Raw genomic sequence first — 14,166 nt, 5'->3', positions numbered from 1 at the left:
AGAAAGAGAGAAAGAAAGCAAGAGAGAGAGAGAGAGAAAGCAAGATAGAGAAAGAAAAGAAAGAGAGAAAGCAAGAGTGAGAGAGAAAGAAGGCAAAAGAGAGAGAAAGAGAGAAAGCAAGAGAAAAGGAGAGGAAGGGAGATAGAGAGAGAGAGCGGGAGAAATGAGCAAAAAGGGGAGGAAAAAAGAGAAATGAGAAAATGATTGAGACAGAGAATGAGAGGAAAGAGAGAGAAACAAAAGAGAGAGAGAAGTGACTCTTGATTTAAAGCATATGATAAAAAGCACCCAAAGAATAAGAGAGGGAAAAACCCAGCCCTCACCTGTTTTTGGAAATGGTTCAAGAGTGTGTATACACACCCACCCACCCACACACACACAAGGGTGGGGAGGAGACAGGGATGGAAAAAGAGAGGAGAGTGTCTTAGAGTGTCATTTTGGTTGGTGGTGTGCCCCAGGATTTTGTAAATGTAAAAAATGTGCCGTGGCTCAAAAAAGGTTGAAAATCACTGGTCTAGACTATACAGATTGAGTTCATTAAGTCTTTCCTCCTAAGTTTTGTGCTTAAGACCTTCCACCATTTTTGTAGCCAGTCTTTGGACCCGTTCAATTTTATCAACATATTTTTGTAGGGGAGGTCTCCAGAACTGAATACAGTGTTCCAAATGTGGTCTCGCCAGCGTTCTATACAGCGGGGTCACAATTTCCCTCTTCCTGCTTGTTATACTTCTAGCTATGCAGCCAAGCCTTCTACTTGCTTTCCCTACTGCCTGACTGCACTGTTCACGCTTTTTGAGACTGTCAGAAATCACTACCCCACTATTAATCCTTTAGTACAATAATAGGCAGCGATATGGAATAGAAGAACGGGAGTAGCAGCCCACAATTTTCCACACAGAACTGACACTTGAAAGACTTTCCTTCCCAGCGTTCCCTTGGCAGAAGGCAGCTTGCGATTGGTAGACGTCTCTCAGCTTCTCTTCCTGTTCCTGTCGATCCTCTCCTTTCATTGGTGCCGCTGCAAACGCCTGGAAGCTTTCGTGCGCTCGAGGCGCGTAAAGGACGTTCATCTGTCGTTTGGTCGCTGCTGTCCGCCTGAGGGGAAAAACGATGCACGCTTGGCAGCCTCTTGCGGCTCCGCATAGCGGCGGATAGCGGAGCCATGGAGCGGGAGGAAGGCGAGGTAAAACCTATTTAGCCGATTCTTGTCCACTCTACTCGGCGAGACTTTTGGCGCTAAAAGTTACAGCGGTTCTTTGCTTTGGATAGTTACGAGCGGGAATAGTGTCCTCCCTGAATGGTCTCTTTACTATTTCTGCGTTTTCTGTACTTTATTTTTTTTTACCTGACAGGAAAAAGTAGGTCCCTCAAAGTAGAGATTCGTAGGTGTCCCCCCCCCCCAATAATCCTCGGGAGCGTCTTGAAACTTGCTTATTGTTCAATGTTTTCATTCGTCTTCCGTCAATCTGTTGTAAGCAATCTGACGTTTCATTTCAAGGGATTTATCTCAGGATTATCAAGCTCACCTTGCAAAATATACTGAACCCTCAAAAGATTGGAATGCACTTTTGTTTTACTCAGTGAGTGGGGGGTGCCAGGAATTGCCACACTCCTGCCTGTCTCTTGCTTGCTGGTGTATTTATAGGCTACTCCAATCTGTCACACAAAAAGCAAAGCATCACACAAGTTATCCACCACACACCTGGGGAGGGGAGGCAGTCTTTGACCGCTCATTGAAATAAGGTCAGGATGGAACCCTATGAATTCAGTATTATCAGTTTAATTCTAGAAAAGTGTTTTTCAAACTTCACAACTTTTAAGATATGTTGTCTTCAACTTTAAAAATTCTTCAACTACCATGCTAGATGTGGAAGTCTGAGAGTTGGAGGTTTCACATCTTTAAAGTGAGCTAGAATCAATGGCCCACAATATTGCCAGTTTCATAGGGAATCTCGACTTCATTTTAATGCCATATTGAAGGAGAAAAATTGCAGCATTCTCACTGCAAATACTCCTGTTTGTGTAGCGCAGGGGTAGGCAATGTTGGCTCTTCTCTGACTTGTGGACTTCAATTCCCAGAATTCCTGAGCCAATCATGCTAGCTCAGGCATTCTAGGAGTTGAAGTCTACATGTCATGGAAGAACCAACTTTGCCTACCCCTGATGTAGCTGGTGGGATAGAATCAATGAACTGCATATAATAATATTACCTGCCTCAAAGGGAGCCCCACTTTACTAAAATAATGCCTTCAATAGTTCAGTTTTCAATGGAGTGGGGGTGGAGATAGGTTCATAAAGGTAAACAAGTTCATGCAGATTTCAGTCTGCTAGTCGTAGCCAGCTTTAAGGGCAGTTAACTATTTCAAGGATATTGAGCCAGTGCTACCTGAAGATGTTTCCATAGTCGTGTATCCATCATGACATCACAGATCACTATTATCTTCCCATGTTATTGGAATCTCTTTATCTACTCTTATTTGCATGCTTTTGAACTGCTAGGTTGGCAGGCGATGGGGCAAGAATGGTCACATGGCATTCGGGTCTTGGACCTGGGATATCAACTCTGCTGCTGACAAGCCCAGCATCTTAACCTTATTAATCTTATTATTGAACTAATAAGATTGGCTTCTAATTTTGTCACCAGTTTTGCGGAATTTGTGTCAGTTCATCAACATTTACTCGCAGAATGCTTGCTATATATGTTGTTTTGTTTACATTTAAATTTTAATCTTGGTTGCACATTTTTACTTTAGCTGTCTGCTGGCCATAAGAGCTGACCATAATGACATAAACCTATGATAGTACATATAACATTCTTCTTGATCCTAAAATATAAACCATCTTGTTTATGACTTCTGTGCTTCTATAATTTGTTACATAGTTCTCACTTCATAAGAAGTAGGAAACTCAACTTTGTTGTAAGGAAACAGTAAATGTTAAGAAAAAAATGGTCTCATTCTTACCAATTGATAAATTTGTATTCCAGGAGCCAGTTACAAAGTAGCTAATGTTTTTTAAAAACTGTGCTAGAAATTGAAAAGTATGCATTGAAAGTTACAGTTGCACTTCAGGTATCTAAGAGACTCCAATTGCAATGTTATGTTGAGTGGGAGTGATGTTGTTCATTAACATTCGGTTTTGTGGCTCCCAATGTTTTCTGTAGGAAATGGGTGGGTCTTTGAGTGTTTAAGATTGCAGATTCCTACCATAGGACATTCTGGCTCCTTCCGTTTGAACTATTGATGGCGAGGATGGCACATTTGTTCAGTCCAAACTCCATTGCAGTATCTCAGTTGTATTTATGGACAGTGTTGAGCAGTCATTATATTTCAGATGGTATTTTTCCATACAGCTTCAGATCATAAACACACCACTGTACCTACCGTCCCTGTTCTATTGTCTTCTTTTGTTACTTTTTATCATTACTTATCTAGTGTTTTATTTGTACAAATTACCACCCTATAATTGTTTGACAAAATAAATAAATAAAATAAATAAATATAAGAGGTATGATAGTTTGACAGAGATTTTTGATGTTTGATAGTACTGACTAATTCAGTACTACTGCACTGATTCCTTTTCAACAAGAAACAGTACTGGTGATAGTGAGTCTTCTTGAAAGATTCCTCTCTTGATATTAACCTATCCTAGTCTATAGCCATTGATCAACAATTGTGTCTTCCTTTGTGCCGTTGATCTTTGCACAAGGCTTCTGATGTTTCTCTAACTTGTGTTATTTTTAGGCTCAAGATTGTCTAATTATGTAATCATAATTATCTAACCTAATCATTATAACTCATTTCTGGTAGTCAAATGCTGTCTTGTATTCCAAGGATACTACATTCAAGTTGGTCTTCCTACTCTTGTAGTTTTCCAAATCATCTTGTTAATTAGGAGCTGATATTTTGTTTCCTTGATATTTGGGCAATTTCTTTTCTGCCCAGGTGGAAAGAGCTTGTTTACTATTGGACTGTATCAGCTATAGCATGAGTTAGTTGAAAATTGTTAGGTAATTATTGGTCTGTAGCTGCCTCTTTTGTTCCATCTTTCATTATCAGTTACCTTTTGCCAGATATTAACCAATTTTAGTGTCATCTCTTTGCAATGTGTTGTTAAACTGTTTGGCAATATTTTCACTGTCTACTTTCCTTTTCTGTTCATTATTTTTATTTATATCATGTCATGATTATCAACTGAAAGTAATTTTGTAACATGGTATGTGTGTATTTAGAGACATGGTTACTCACTGGCTAAGACACTGAGCTTGTTGATCAGAAGGTCGGCAGTTCAGCGGTTCGAATCTCTAGCGCCACTACTTGTTACCTGTCCCCGCATCTACCAACATAGCAGTTTGAAAGCACGTAAAAATGCAAGTAGAAAAATAGGGACCACTTTGGTGGGAAGGTAACAGTGTCCCTGCACCTTCAGCATTTAGTCATAACAGCCACATGACCATTGAGATGTCTTCAGACAGCGTTGGCTGCTTGACTTAGAAATAAAGATAAGCATCACACCTAGAGCTGGAAATGACTAGCAGGGATGTAGGTGGGGAATGTTTACCTGTAATGTATTTATGTGTGAGTGAATGAAAGACTGATCCACTTGGAGTTTCAAATCTATTAGGTGCACTACTGAAATATACTAAATTCTCCCTCTCCTCTTCTGATGTTAGTTAGAAAATATCGATTTGGGATATATTTCATATCTAGCTGGCTAGTGAAGAGTGAATTCCCAACGCTGGAAATTAATCTTGAGACTAATCTTGTTCTTTTACAATCAGCAATGACTAATGGAGTAAAATCCTTTAACCGTTACTATTTTATGTTTCCCACCATATGAATTATTTGTGATACTCTTGTCTGTTTTGTGCTAGTTGGAATCTCCAATCAACTGCAAGTCTTCATCTTTGGAGCAGATGGCTGAGGAAGAAGATGACTTCGATCTCTATGGGGATTATGATAGCGTTCCTCAATATAGCAGCAGTGAGGAAAGTAGCAGCACTTCCTATTTAGAAGATTCTAGTGAGAATGAAGGAGCAGATTGTGAGGTTGGGGAAGTGGCTCCATCCTCTTCACCGATCCTGATCCCCAGCACCCACATGCCAGATGATAATGGATCTGAACCAGGTACCACAATTCTCTTCTGTGCCTATGGAAGGGCTCATCTCATGAGACTTGAAGTGGCTCTCTTGTTGTGCGCAGATGGGAACTTATAGAGAATGAGTTTAAAATATTTTTGCATTAAGGGGAAAAAGAGGAAAAAGTTCACATTCCTGTAAAAATGATTTTAGCAAGGCTGATGCATTTCGGAAATGAATTCCTTTCTCAAACAATCAACACAGAAAAAAGGACAGTTTGCTAAAATGTTTTAAAACGGACCAAAAACTAATATTGCTAAAAATTGCTATTCTGCTTATATATATTTTATTTCAATAGTGAGTATCCAATATGTATGTATACCCTGAAAATCAGAAATGAACCAAATATATTTATTAAAAACCATTCTATATCTGTTCAGCTTAATTACCACAAACAAGAATGCAAGAGGCACAAAAAAGTAACTGTAAGGAATATGAACATTCCTAAAACATATTGCATGAATTTACTTCCAATGCACATAGACAGAGTAAAAAGGCTTCCACAAAGTCAAAATGAGGCACAATTTTTTTTACCTTCTAAAATGTCTGTAAACTGGTCATCTACTATACTGTACAAAACTAAATGAGATTGAGATCAGCTATTGTAATTTGTAGTGGAAAGGAATTTGGAGGGCAACATTCTTAAAGGGAAAGACCCATTCTAAATGTAAACAAAAGTAGACACTGAAAGTTTCCATTAAATAGTATGAAACTATTCAGAAACAAACATTTTTAAAATAGTAAAAACAATCTCATTTTCACCTCATTGGTGTTCTATGACCTACACAAATAAATTTGAGATGCAGTTTTTCTTACTTAAACGTGTTTCTTTAAAGGAGATCATATTCTGTGCTTCCTTACATTGCCTGTAAATGGACCCTAATCTCCAGATCTCAGCCCACTACCAGTTGTAAAGGTTGGTGACCACTGGCCTAAGCATTTTCTAATTCTAATCCTAAGAACACGTGATTTCTAGAATGCTTTGTCCATGTTGGAAAAATCTCTCTGGGCTGAGCAGAGCTGTCCCATGTTGAGAAGCAAGCTCTCTCTCTCTCTCTGGGATCATGCTGTGTGTCATGATTCTCTGGACTTGCAAGTTTATTTTTATAATCAGTTTCCTTTGTGTACAAATATAAAACATTAATTCTTAACTTAACCTAGTTACAATGTATATAGTTAATATGTGACATATAGCATACAGACAAATCCTGTCAGGGTATAAAGATAGCTAAATAAACAGGAGACCATCTTAATTAACCAGACAAACAGAAGGACTTCAATCACCTAAAGTCAACATAAACTTAAACAATTATTTCCTTAAACTTAATCAAGAGGGGTGAGTTGTCTCTGTCTAGCACATAACTTCTATAATCCAATCATGTTTGATTTGACCTTTGCTGTTAACCAAAGCTGAACAAGCATGTAACATTTTCCTTAGATATATAGAGTATAATTTTTATACAATAAATAATACAGAATAATGAAATGTTTTATAGCATGATTGGTTTTCCGTATCATTGCAATAACTGGTAATTACCCACACTCTGATAATTATCCCTATATATATATATTAGGATAGAGATTCTGTCTAGTTTATACAATATGAATGCTAGTAGAAATAGTGAACATTTGCAGGAGTTATGTCCATATGCAGGATAGGTGAGAAAAGTCATATTTACAGTGTCCAATGGCCACAGTCAAATCATAGCTTTCAGACAGTTAATGAATATGGATATTGAAACAGTTTAATTAAAATGATTAGATATATCCGTGGGCGTTATATGTCATTCTATATACTAATACGTATTTGTAGTCTTTAAAGTGTCCTTGAAATAATAATTAATTTTCAAAATGTTCAGTTTCCAATAAAATTATTTTACTAGCACTTCCTTTGACATTATTTTCTATTTAGGGAATTACCTTCTGTGCCAAAAGAGGAAGGAGGGGTAGAGATAAGAGAATATGATTGCCTAGCTCTACTGTATTCATGTAGGAGGCAATATATAAATAAATATTTAGTTTGTATATTTGTTTAGAAAATATTGGCATGAGTACTTTATAGAAAATTGTATATAAAAGATGATTTCCATGCAATTATGTAATATGTGATATTTGATACATATATTATTGCATTATATCTAACACTTTCTCACAGTCTGCATTTCCAAAAAAAGCAACTTAACGTTAGTGGTGTATAGCTGTACTTACCATCATACATCCAATTAATACAAAATCTTGCACTAATTAATCCCTACTTTTTAAAGGTAGAGTGAGTGGTCATAGAAACATTTCCTGATTCACTGGGTTGCAACTTGAATATCAACAATACATCCAAGTCTAACTCCCCAGAAGGGATGCTCTACTTAGCATTTTTTAATTAATTAATTAAGACCATCTTGTATTAGATAATACACATAACTATATACATAATTTGAATACATGAAATGAATAAAACTAAAAGGGAACATTAGGACAGGGATGGTAGGCATGCTGGTGCACTTATGCATTCCCCTTACAGATCTCTTAGGAATGGGGTGAGGTCAACAGTAGACAATCTAAGGTTAAAATTTTGGGGATTGGGGGATGAAACCACAGAGTTGGGTAGTGTATTTCAGGCATTGGCCACTCTGTTGCTAAAGTTGTGTTTTCTGCAATTGAGTTTGGAGTGGTTCACTTTAAATTTGCATCTATTGTATGCTCGTGTATTGTTGTGGTTGAAGTTGAAGTAGTCATTGACAGGTAGGACATTGTAGTGGATAATTTTATGAACTACACTTAGGTCATACTGAAGGCGGCGTTGTTCTAAGTTGTCTGAGCCCAGAATTTCAAGTCTGGTGGATAAGGTATTCTGTTGTGAGCAGAGAAGTGGAGGACTCTTCCCGTGAAATATCTCTGGACACATTCAATTGTATTAATGTCCAATATGCAGTGCAGGTTTCAAACAGATGAGCTGTATTTGAGAATTGGTCTAGCAAATGTTTTATATGCTCTGTTAGAAGTGCAATATTACCGGAGAAGAAGCTACAGAAGATTATGTTTACAACTGTTAATGCATTTTTGATGATGTTGTTTCAGTGGGATTTGGCACTTAGATCATGAGATATGAATATTCCAAGGCCCTTGATAGAGTGAGGGTCGTCTACAAGGTCATGTCCACTCAGCTTGTATTTTGTGTTCTGATTCTTTTTGCCAAATGTGTAAAACAGAGCATTTGTTGGTTGAGATTTGGTGTTGCCAATTGTTTGACCATTCCGACAGAAAGTCAAGGTCATTTTGAAGGGTAGCACTATTGACGGTGGTGTTAAATAGTTTTACATCATCAGCAAAGAGGACGCACTTGCTTATAATATCACAAAGCTCATTTATGTAGAGTATTAAGGGTGTTGGTGCTAGAACGCTGCCTTGGGGTATACCGCTTTTAACAGGTACAGAATTTGACAAGGGGCTCCCTATTTTGACGACCTGTCTATTTTACAGGAAAGCAGCTATCAGAATTGGTTATCTTCAGAGTAAATACTTCATAAGCTAGGGTCTTCTTGAAACAACATTAAATAGAATTATTTGTAATGAGGTGCCTTTATGATAAAAATGAGTATATGATATATATGGATCTATGTAGACATCCAGTATTAGAGTTGAAGATTCCATTTTTGGTTGTTTGTTGTTTCCTGACAAGATAGTTCTATTATTTATGTACTTACCAAATGTATGCGCTTACCAAATCCAATTGGTGCTTCTGGCAGTCATGGCAATTGAGCGATATCTATTACTCCCACTGGTAGTTCATATTAGAAGACAAGTGTGATTTTTATTACCAATAAGAGCAGAAACCTTTATTTTCCTCCATGTTATTTCCCCAAGTTTTTATCCTACTTAATAACAATATTAAAGCTAAAAGTTCCCCTACACATGCGTGCTAGTCGTTTCCGGCTCTAGGGGCGATGCTCGACTCCATTTCTAATCCAAAGAGCCAGCACTGTCCAAAGATGTCTCCATGATCATGTGGCTGGCACGATTAAACACGGAAGGTGCACGGAGCACTATTACTTTCCCACTAAAGTGGTCTCTGTTTTTCTACTTGCATTTTTACATGCTTTTGAACTGCTGAGTTAGAAGCTGGGACAAGTAACAGGAGCTCACTCTGTTATGCGGTGCTAGGGATTCGAACTGCCTTCTCATCGACAAGCTCAGCATCTTAGCCACTGAACCACCACATCCTTTAATGGTAGAATTGGGCCTAATTAAAATAATGGAAATTATGCGTTATAATGTGTATATTTTTCATAACTTTGTGAAGGATATTGTCATTATTTTAATATTCCCAGAATATAGCCTTGTGCTTTCTTGATTAATTTCCTGCCAGTGATTCTTACTGTATTCCTGTTTCTCAGCTGTCTGTGAGATGTGTGGCATTGTGGGCACAAAAGATGCCTTCTTCTCCAAGACCAAACGTTTCTGCAGTGTCTCCTGCTCCAGGAGTTACTCCTCAAATTCCAAGAAAGCTAGCATTCTGGCAAGACTGCAGGTGATTAATATCCTTGTGTTAAGACCCTTTGTTAAATTATGTACTGCTAAATATAAGGAAAATATTGGAAAATGCTTTGTTCTGCAAACACTAGCTTTATTTGAATAGTTTATTTGGATAGTTTAGGGCCACCAATTTGGGAGGCACTAAAGGAGATTCAATAAATTCATGGAGGATTATGCTAGCCATGGTTACTAGTTGTAATAGGTATCTATAACTTCTGAAATGTAGACAATATTTATCTGTGAGAAATTCCAGGAGTGTATAAGTTGGGATCATTTCCTATTGGCCTCTGATTGGCCACTAAGAGTACAAAATGCTAGTGCTGGATCTGAAACAGAATAATGTTTATTCTAAGCAGTGTTCTCTTTCAAATGCCAGCAAATGCACAAAAAAGGCCACACTTGATTCTTATAAATAAGTGAGAGAACATTTGTTAGATACAGTGAAGCTAAGGCTGAAAAACACTTGATCTCCCTTCACAATTATACCCTCACATATGTCAGTGCTAATTTCATATAGAAAAGCTGCCCTTTTTACTACAGATTCATATTTTATATCATATGGAACTTGTTTTTTTTCTGATCTTGTTCACGTTTTGAGAAATTTACTCTACAAAATCTGTTTTCTGTGATCTGAGTAGCATTAGGAAAACTAGAAGTAATCTCTATGCCAATTTGACTAAACAGATATAGGGGCGTAACAGAATTTCCATAATGAATCCATATTTGTTTTATTCATAGCCATGTTAAAAATAATATATATGCAGTATCATTTGTTTTATTTTAAAATTAGAACAGAGCACAGGATGTATTGTATACATTTAATTTACGTTAGGAGCATTTGAAAGAGATTATAAAATTAATAGGAAAAGAATGAATCCATAATTTGTAAGAAGACAGTTTAATTTCATTGTATAATCCAAAGAATTGAAATACAGACATGAGAATAAAGAATTTTTCCTTGCTAGAAGGACGATATAAAAACATAATTATTAATAATTTTTCTATTGTTTTTGAGGCAGTTCTTGTCTGTATAATATTCATATTTGAGTTGTTTTAAGAAGAGGGTTCAACTTTTTTTCCTCTTGCTAACTATAAAATATTTCAGAACTCATGAGTAGGATAAACAAGTACTGTTCTTCCTGACACTTATAAATGTAATAAGATCTATATTGTATACATTTTATTGCCTAAGAATTCCCAGGAGCTTTACACAATTTGCAAAGTTATTGTAATATTAACTTTTCATGGGCAGAAATGACGTTGCCAGATCTATCAAAGCCCTAACTTACATGAATTCTGCTTTTCTTCTTCATTTTATCAAATACTTTTTGTAAAGTGATTTATAACTGTAGAAACCTATAACAAGATTGAATCCACATATTGGTCTAAACCAGTGGTTCTCAACCTTTCTAATGCCGCAACCCCTTATGTTGTGGTGACCCCCAACCATAAGTCTAGTGCCAGTTCTCTCAACAGAGTTTTAGGCTGATTGGCAGGAAGGTCAGAGGGACACCCTCATTGTAAATGCCTGATTGATCAGATTGTAAAAATATTTTCCAAGGCGCCAGAATAGAAGCTTTAGTTCCTAACACCAAGGAAAACTTGTCTTTTCCCCATGGTCTTAGGCGACCCCTGTGAAACAGTCGTTCGACCCCCAAAGGGGTGCCAACCCCAAGTTGAGAACCACTGGTCTAAACCATTGTTTGCTAACCCTGTTTTATTAAATGAACATAACAATTGACTGTGATATATTAAGCCAAAACCAGTGTTCATGATGAGATATTTACAATGTAGCAAGGAATTACTATGTGTAATTAGAAATCTACACATTCTTTTTTTGTGTGTATGTGTCTTATTTTGAAACATTTTGATACATTCTCACAGGGTAAACCACCAACAAAAAAAGCTAAAGTCCTGCACAAGGCAGCTTGGTCTGCTAAAATTGGAGCATTTCTCCATATTCAGGGGACAGGACAACTGGCAGATGGAACATCAACTGGTCAAGATGGTAAGTGAGATCAGCAGTTGGAGGAACTAAAATTGTAATTACTACAAAATAAAGCATTCATCAGAGTTCTTGCAAAATACTCACGGATAAGGAGTGTGGGCTAACTAAAAAAGAAGCGTGGATATGTCATCAAAATTAAATGTGATATGAAATGAATGATTGGATTGAAGGATCCCCAACTCCTTTTTGTTTTTAGATTATTTCAAACTGAATATAGTTAACAAACTTTCTAATATGCACCAAGACAAATTCCTTGTGTGTCCAATCACACTTGGCCAATAAAAATTCTATTCTATTCTATTCTATGTGTTGGCCTCTACTTTCTCTCATCCTCCCAACCTATATCCTATTTCAGTATTTCAAGATAAGTTGTGTCTATTAACTTTATTGACAAACCTTTTTGTTGTGCTGCATCTGTTTTCCATCCTTAGGTTTCTATACTTAGAGGACTTGATATCTCTTATTTTGCATTCCTAGCTCTCATTGTAGGCTTTGACTGGGGAAAATATGTTCTGGACCATGAATACAAGTCTGTACCTGTTAGCAGTTTCAAACATGTGAGTACTCTCTCTTTTTTTCAACATGTGTGGGAGGTCATGGGGCATCATGGGTACATTCCTCTAGGGCAAGTGCGTCAAAATCGTGATGACATGTTGTCATCACATGACTATCACAACTTTTTCTCCCTTTGGTAAACTGGGGTGGGTGTGGCCAGCACATGACGCATCTAGTCCACACCAAATGAATTTGACCCCCCCTGCTCTAGAGCAAAGATGGGAAAATGAAAGTGTATTTGTAAATCAGTGATTTCTGGGTAGGTGTAGCTCTGGGACATTGGGAAAAATTGATACATGATATGGCCTTACTTGTGCATTCACAAAAATACTTACATGCATAGAAACATAGAAACATAGAAGATTGATGGCAGAAAAAGACCTCATGGTCCATCTAGTCTGCCCTTATACTATTTCCTGTATTTTATCTTAGGATGGATATATGTTTATGCCAGGCATGTTTAAATTCAGTTACTGTGGATTTACCAACCATGTCTGCTGGAAGTTTGTTCCAAGCATCAACTACTCTAATATTACATACATACATACAAACACAATTGAACATATGTACATACAGCCAATATTTTTTCTCTTCCCTGCTTTGACCTCCCTGCTTGCTTCCACTCCCATTCTTCTTGCAGGTTCCCCTTTATGATCAATGGGAAGATGTGATAAAAGGGCTGAAGGTTGAAGTATTGAACAGTGATGCTGTGCTTCCCAGTCGTGTGTATTGGATTGCTTCTGTTGTTAAGATTGCAGGTAGATTCTTTGAGGAGGAGCATAGAAAAGACTATGAATGTTTTTTAATTTTTTTAAAATGTGTACTACTTCTGTCCAAAAAGTTGGTATAAATGAGATAAAGTGTTAAACTAGTTACCCAGCAATGCCTTGCCTTCATTAGATATATTCAAGTGGAGGTTTGGAAGCAAAATGTGTTGCAAATTCTTTGTTTTAACTTCCTACACTTGACAGGTAATTAGACATTATAGCTTAAATGGCTTTCTTTGTATGGTTTCCTGACACTAACCAACACATTTATTGATATCTGCCTGATCATCAGATTAAACAAATCAACATTTCAGAGTTGATTATAAGATAGGCAGCTATAAAAATAAAAATAAATAAATAACCCAATTATACTTTTACCACAAACACAGTCTTCCTTTCTTTCATTCATTCATTCATTCATTCATTCATTCATTCATTCATTCATTCTCACAGCTTGATTTAAAACAGATCCTTTCCAAAGAATATTTTCCCCTTTTTCTTCGAATGATAACCTACTAAATGTAGGAGTAGCTTTTCTAGAAGCTGGGATGCTGCCATCAGAAGATCAGTCTTCCATCAATGACTTTTCCATGTGTGGTGTTTATGTGTGTGCTGTCTTGGTTTCAAGATGGGTGTCAGAAAACTTGGCATCCACATTTTTTATCAGTCATACGAGATCTGCTCTAAGCATTAGCTTAACCTCTACCTTCATATCCCTATCTCAAATGTTTAAAAAATGGAGGACTTCCAAGGAATTAACTTGTGATTATCTTGATACAGATCTCTGGTCTGTATTATGAATCTGCCTATACCATTCTTTGTAAATCTTTAACCAAGGAGTATATTTTAAACCATCAAAATGGTTCATCAAAAAAAAGTTTCAATGAACTTTCCCATGTTAAGGAGATAGTTAACTGAGAACTTAAAAAACAGTACTCAACTGTCATCACATTATCTGAACCTATTAAATTTGAGATTGAATAGTGAAATTCGCACCGGTGGTTAGATGCAAGAAAACTGTAAAAACTGTCAGATATCAGATCATTAAACTGTTTCAAAAGACAAAGTTCATTAGATAGATAAAGGTATAGATCAGGGGTAAGTTCTAACTAACCCACTGCTGCTTCGCTTCCTCCCATGCTGTGTAGTTGTGCGCTTATTGGATACCA

General features: G+C 36.9%; 1 protein-coding gene across 1 annotated transcript in view; it reads left to right on the top strand.

Annotated features, from left to right (window-relative positions):
* The first annotated feature begins 1,034 nt into the window (after positions 1 to 1,034).
* L3MBTL2 (L3MBTL histone methyl-lysine binding protein 2) overlaps positions 1,035 to 14,166 on the top strand; it is a 40,694-nt gene continuing 27,562 nt past the window's right edge. The window contains exons 1-6 of the mRNA XM_070756060.1: positions 1,035 to 1,183; positions 4,874 to 5,126; positions 9,529 to 9,662; positions 11,552 to 11,675; positions 12,153 to 12,232; positions 12,871 to 12,988. Coding sequence (XP_070612161.1) covers positions 1,163 to 1,183; positions 4,874 to 5,126; positions 9,529 to 9,662; positions 11,552 to 11,675; positions 12,153 to 12,232; positions 12,871 to 12,988 — 730 coding nt within the window. The 5' untranslated portion in view covers positions 1,035 to 1,162. The remainder of the gene's footprint in view (positions 1,184 to 4,873; positions 5,127 to 9,528; positions 9,663 to 11,551; positions 11,676 to 12,152; positions 12,233 to 12,870; positions 12,989 to 14,166) is intronic.

The sequence above is a fragment of the Erythrolamprus reginae genome, chromosome 6, assembly GCF_031021105.1.
Source record: "Erythrolamprus reginae isolate rEryReg1 chromosome 6, rEryReg1.hap1, whole genome shotgun sequence".
Taxonomy (NCBI): domain Eukaryota; kingdom Metazoa; phylum Chordata; class Lepidosauria; order Squamata; family Dipsadidae; genus Erythrolamprus; species Erythrolamprus reginae.
The sequence above is the reverse complement of the archived record's forward strand: the minus strand, read 5'-3'. Positions and strand labels throughout refer to the sequence as shown.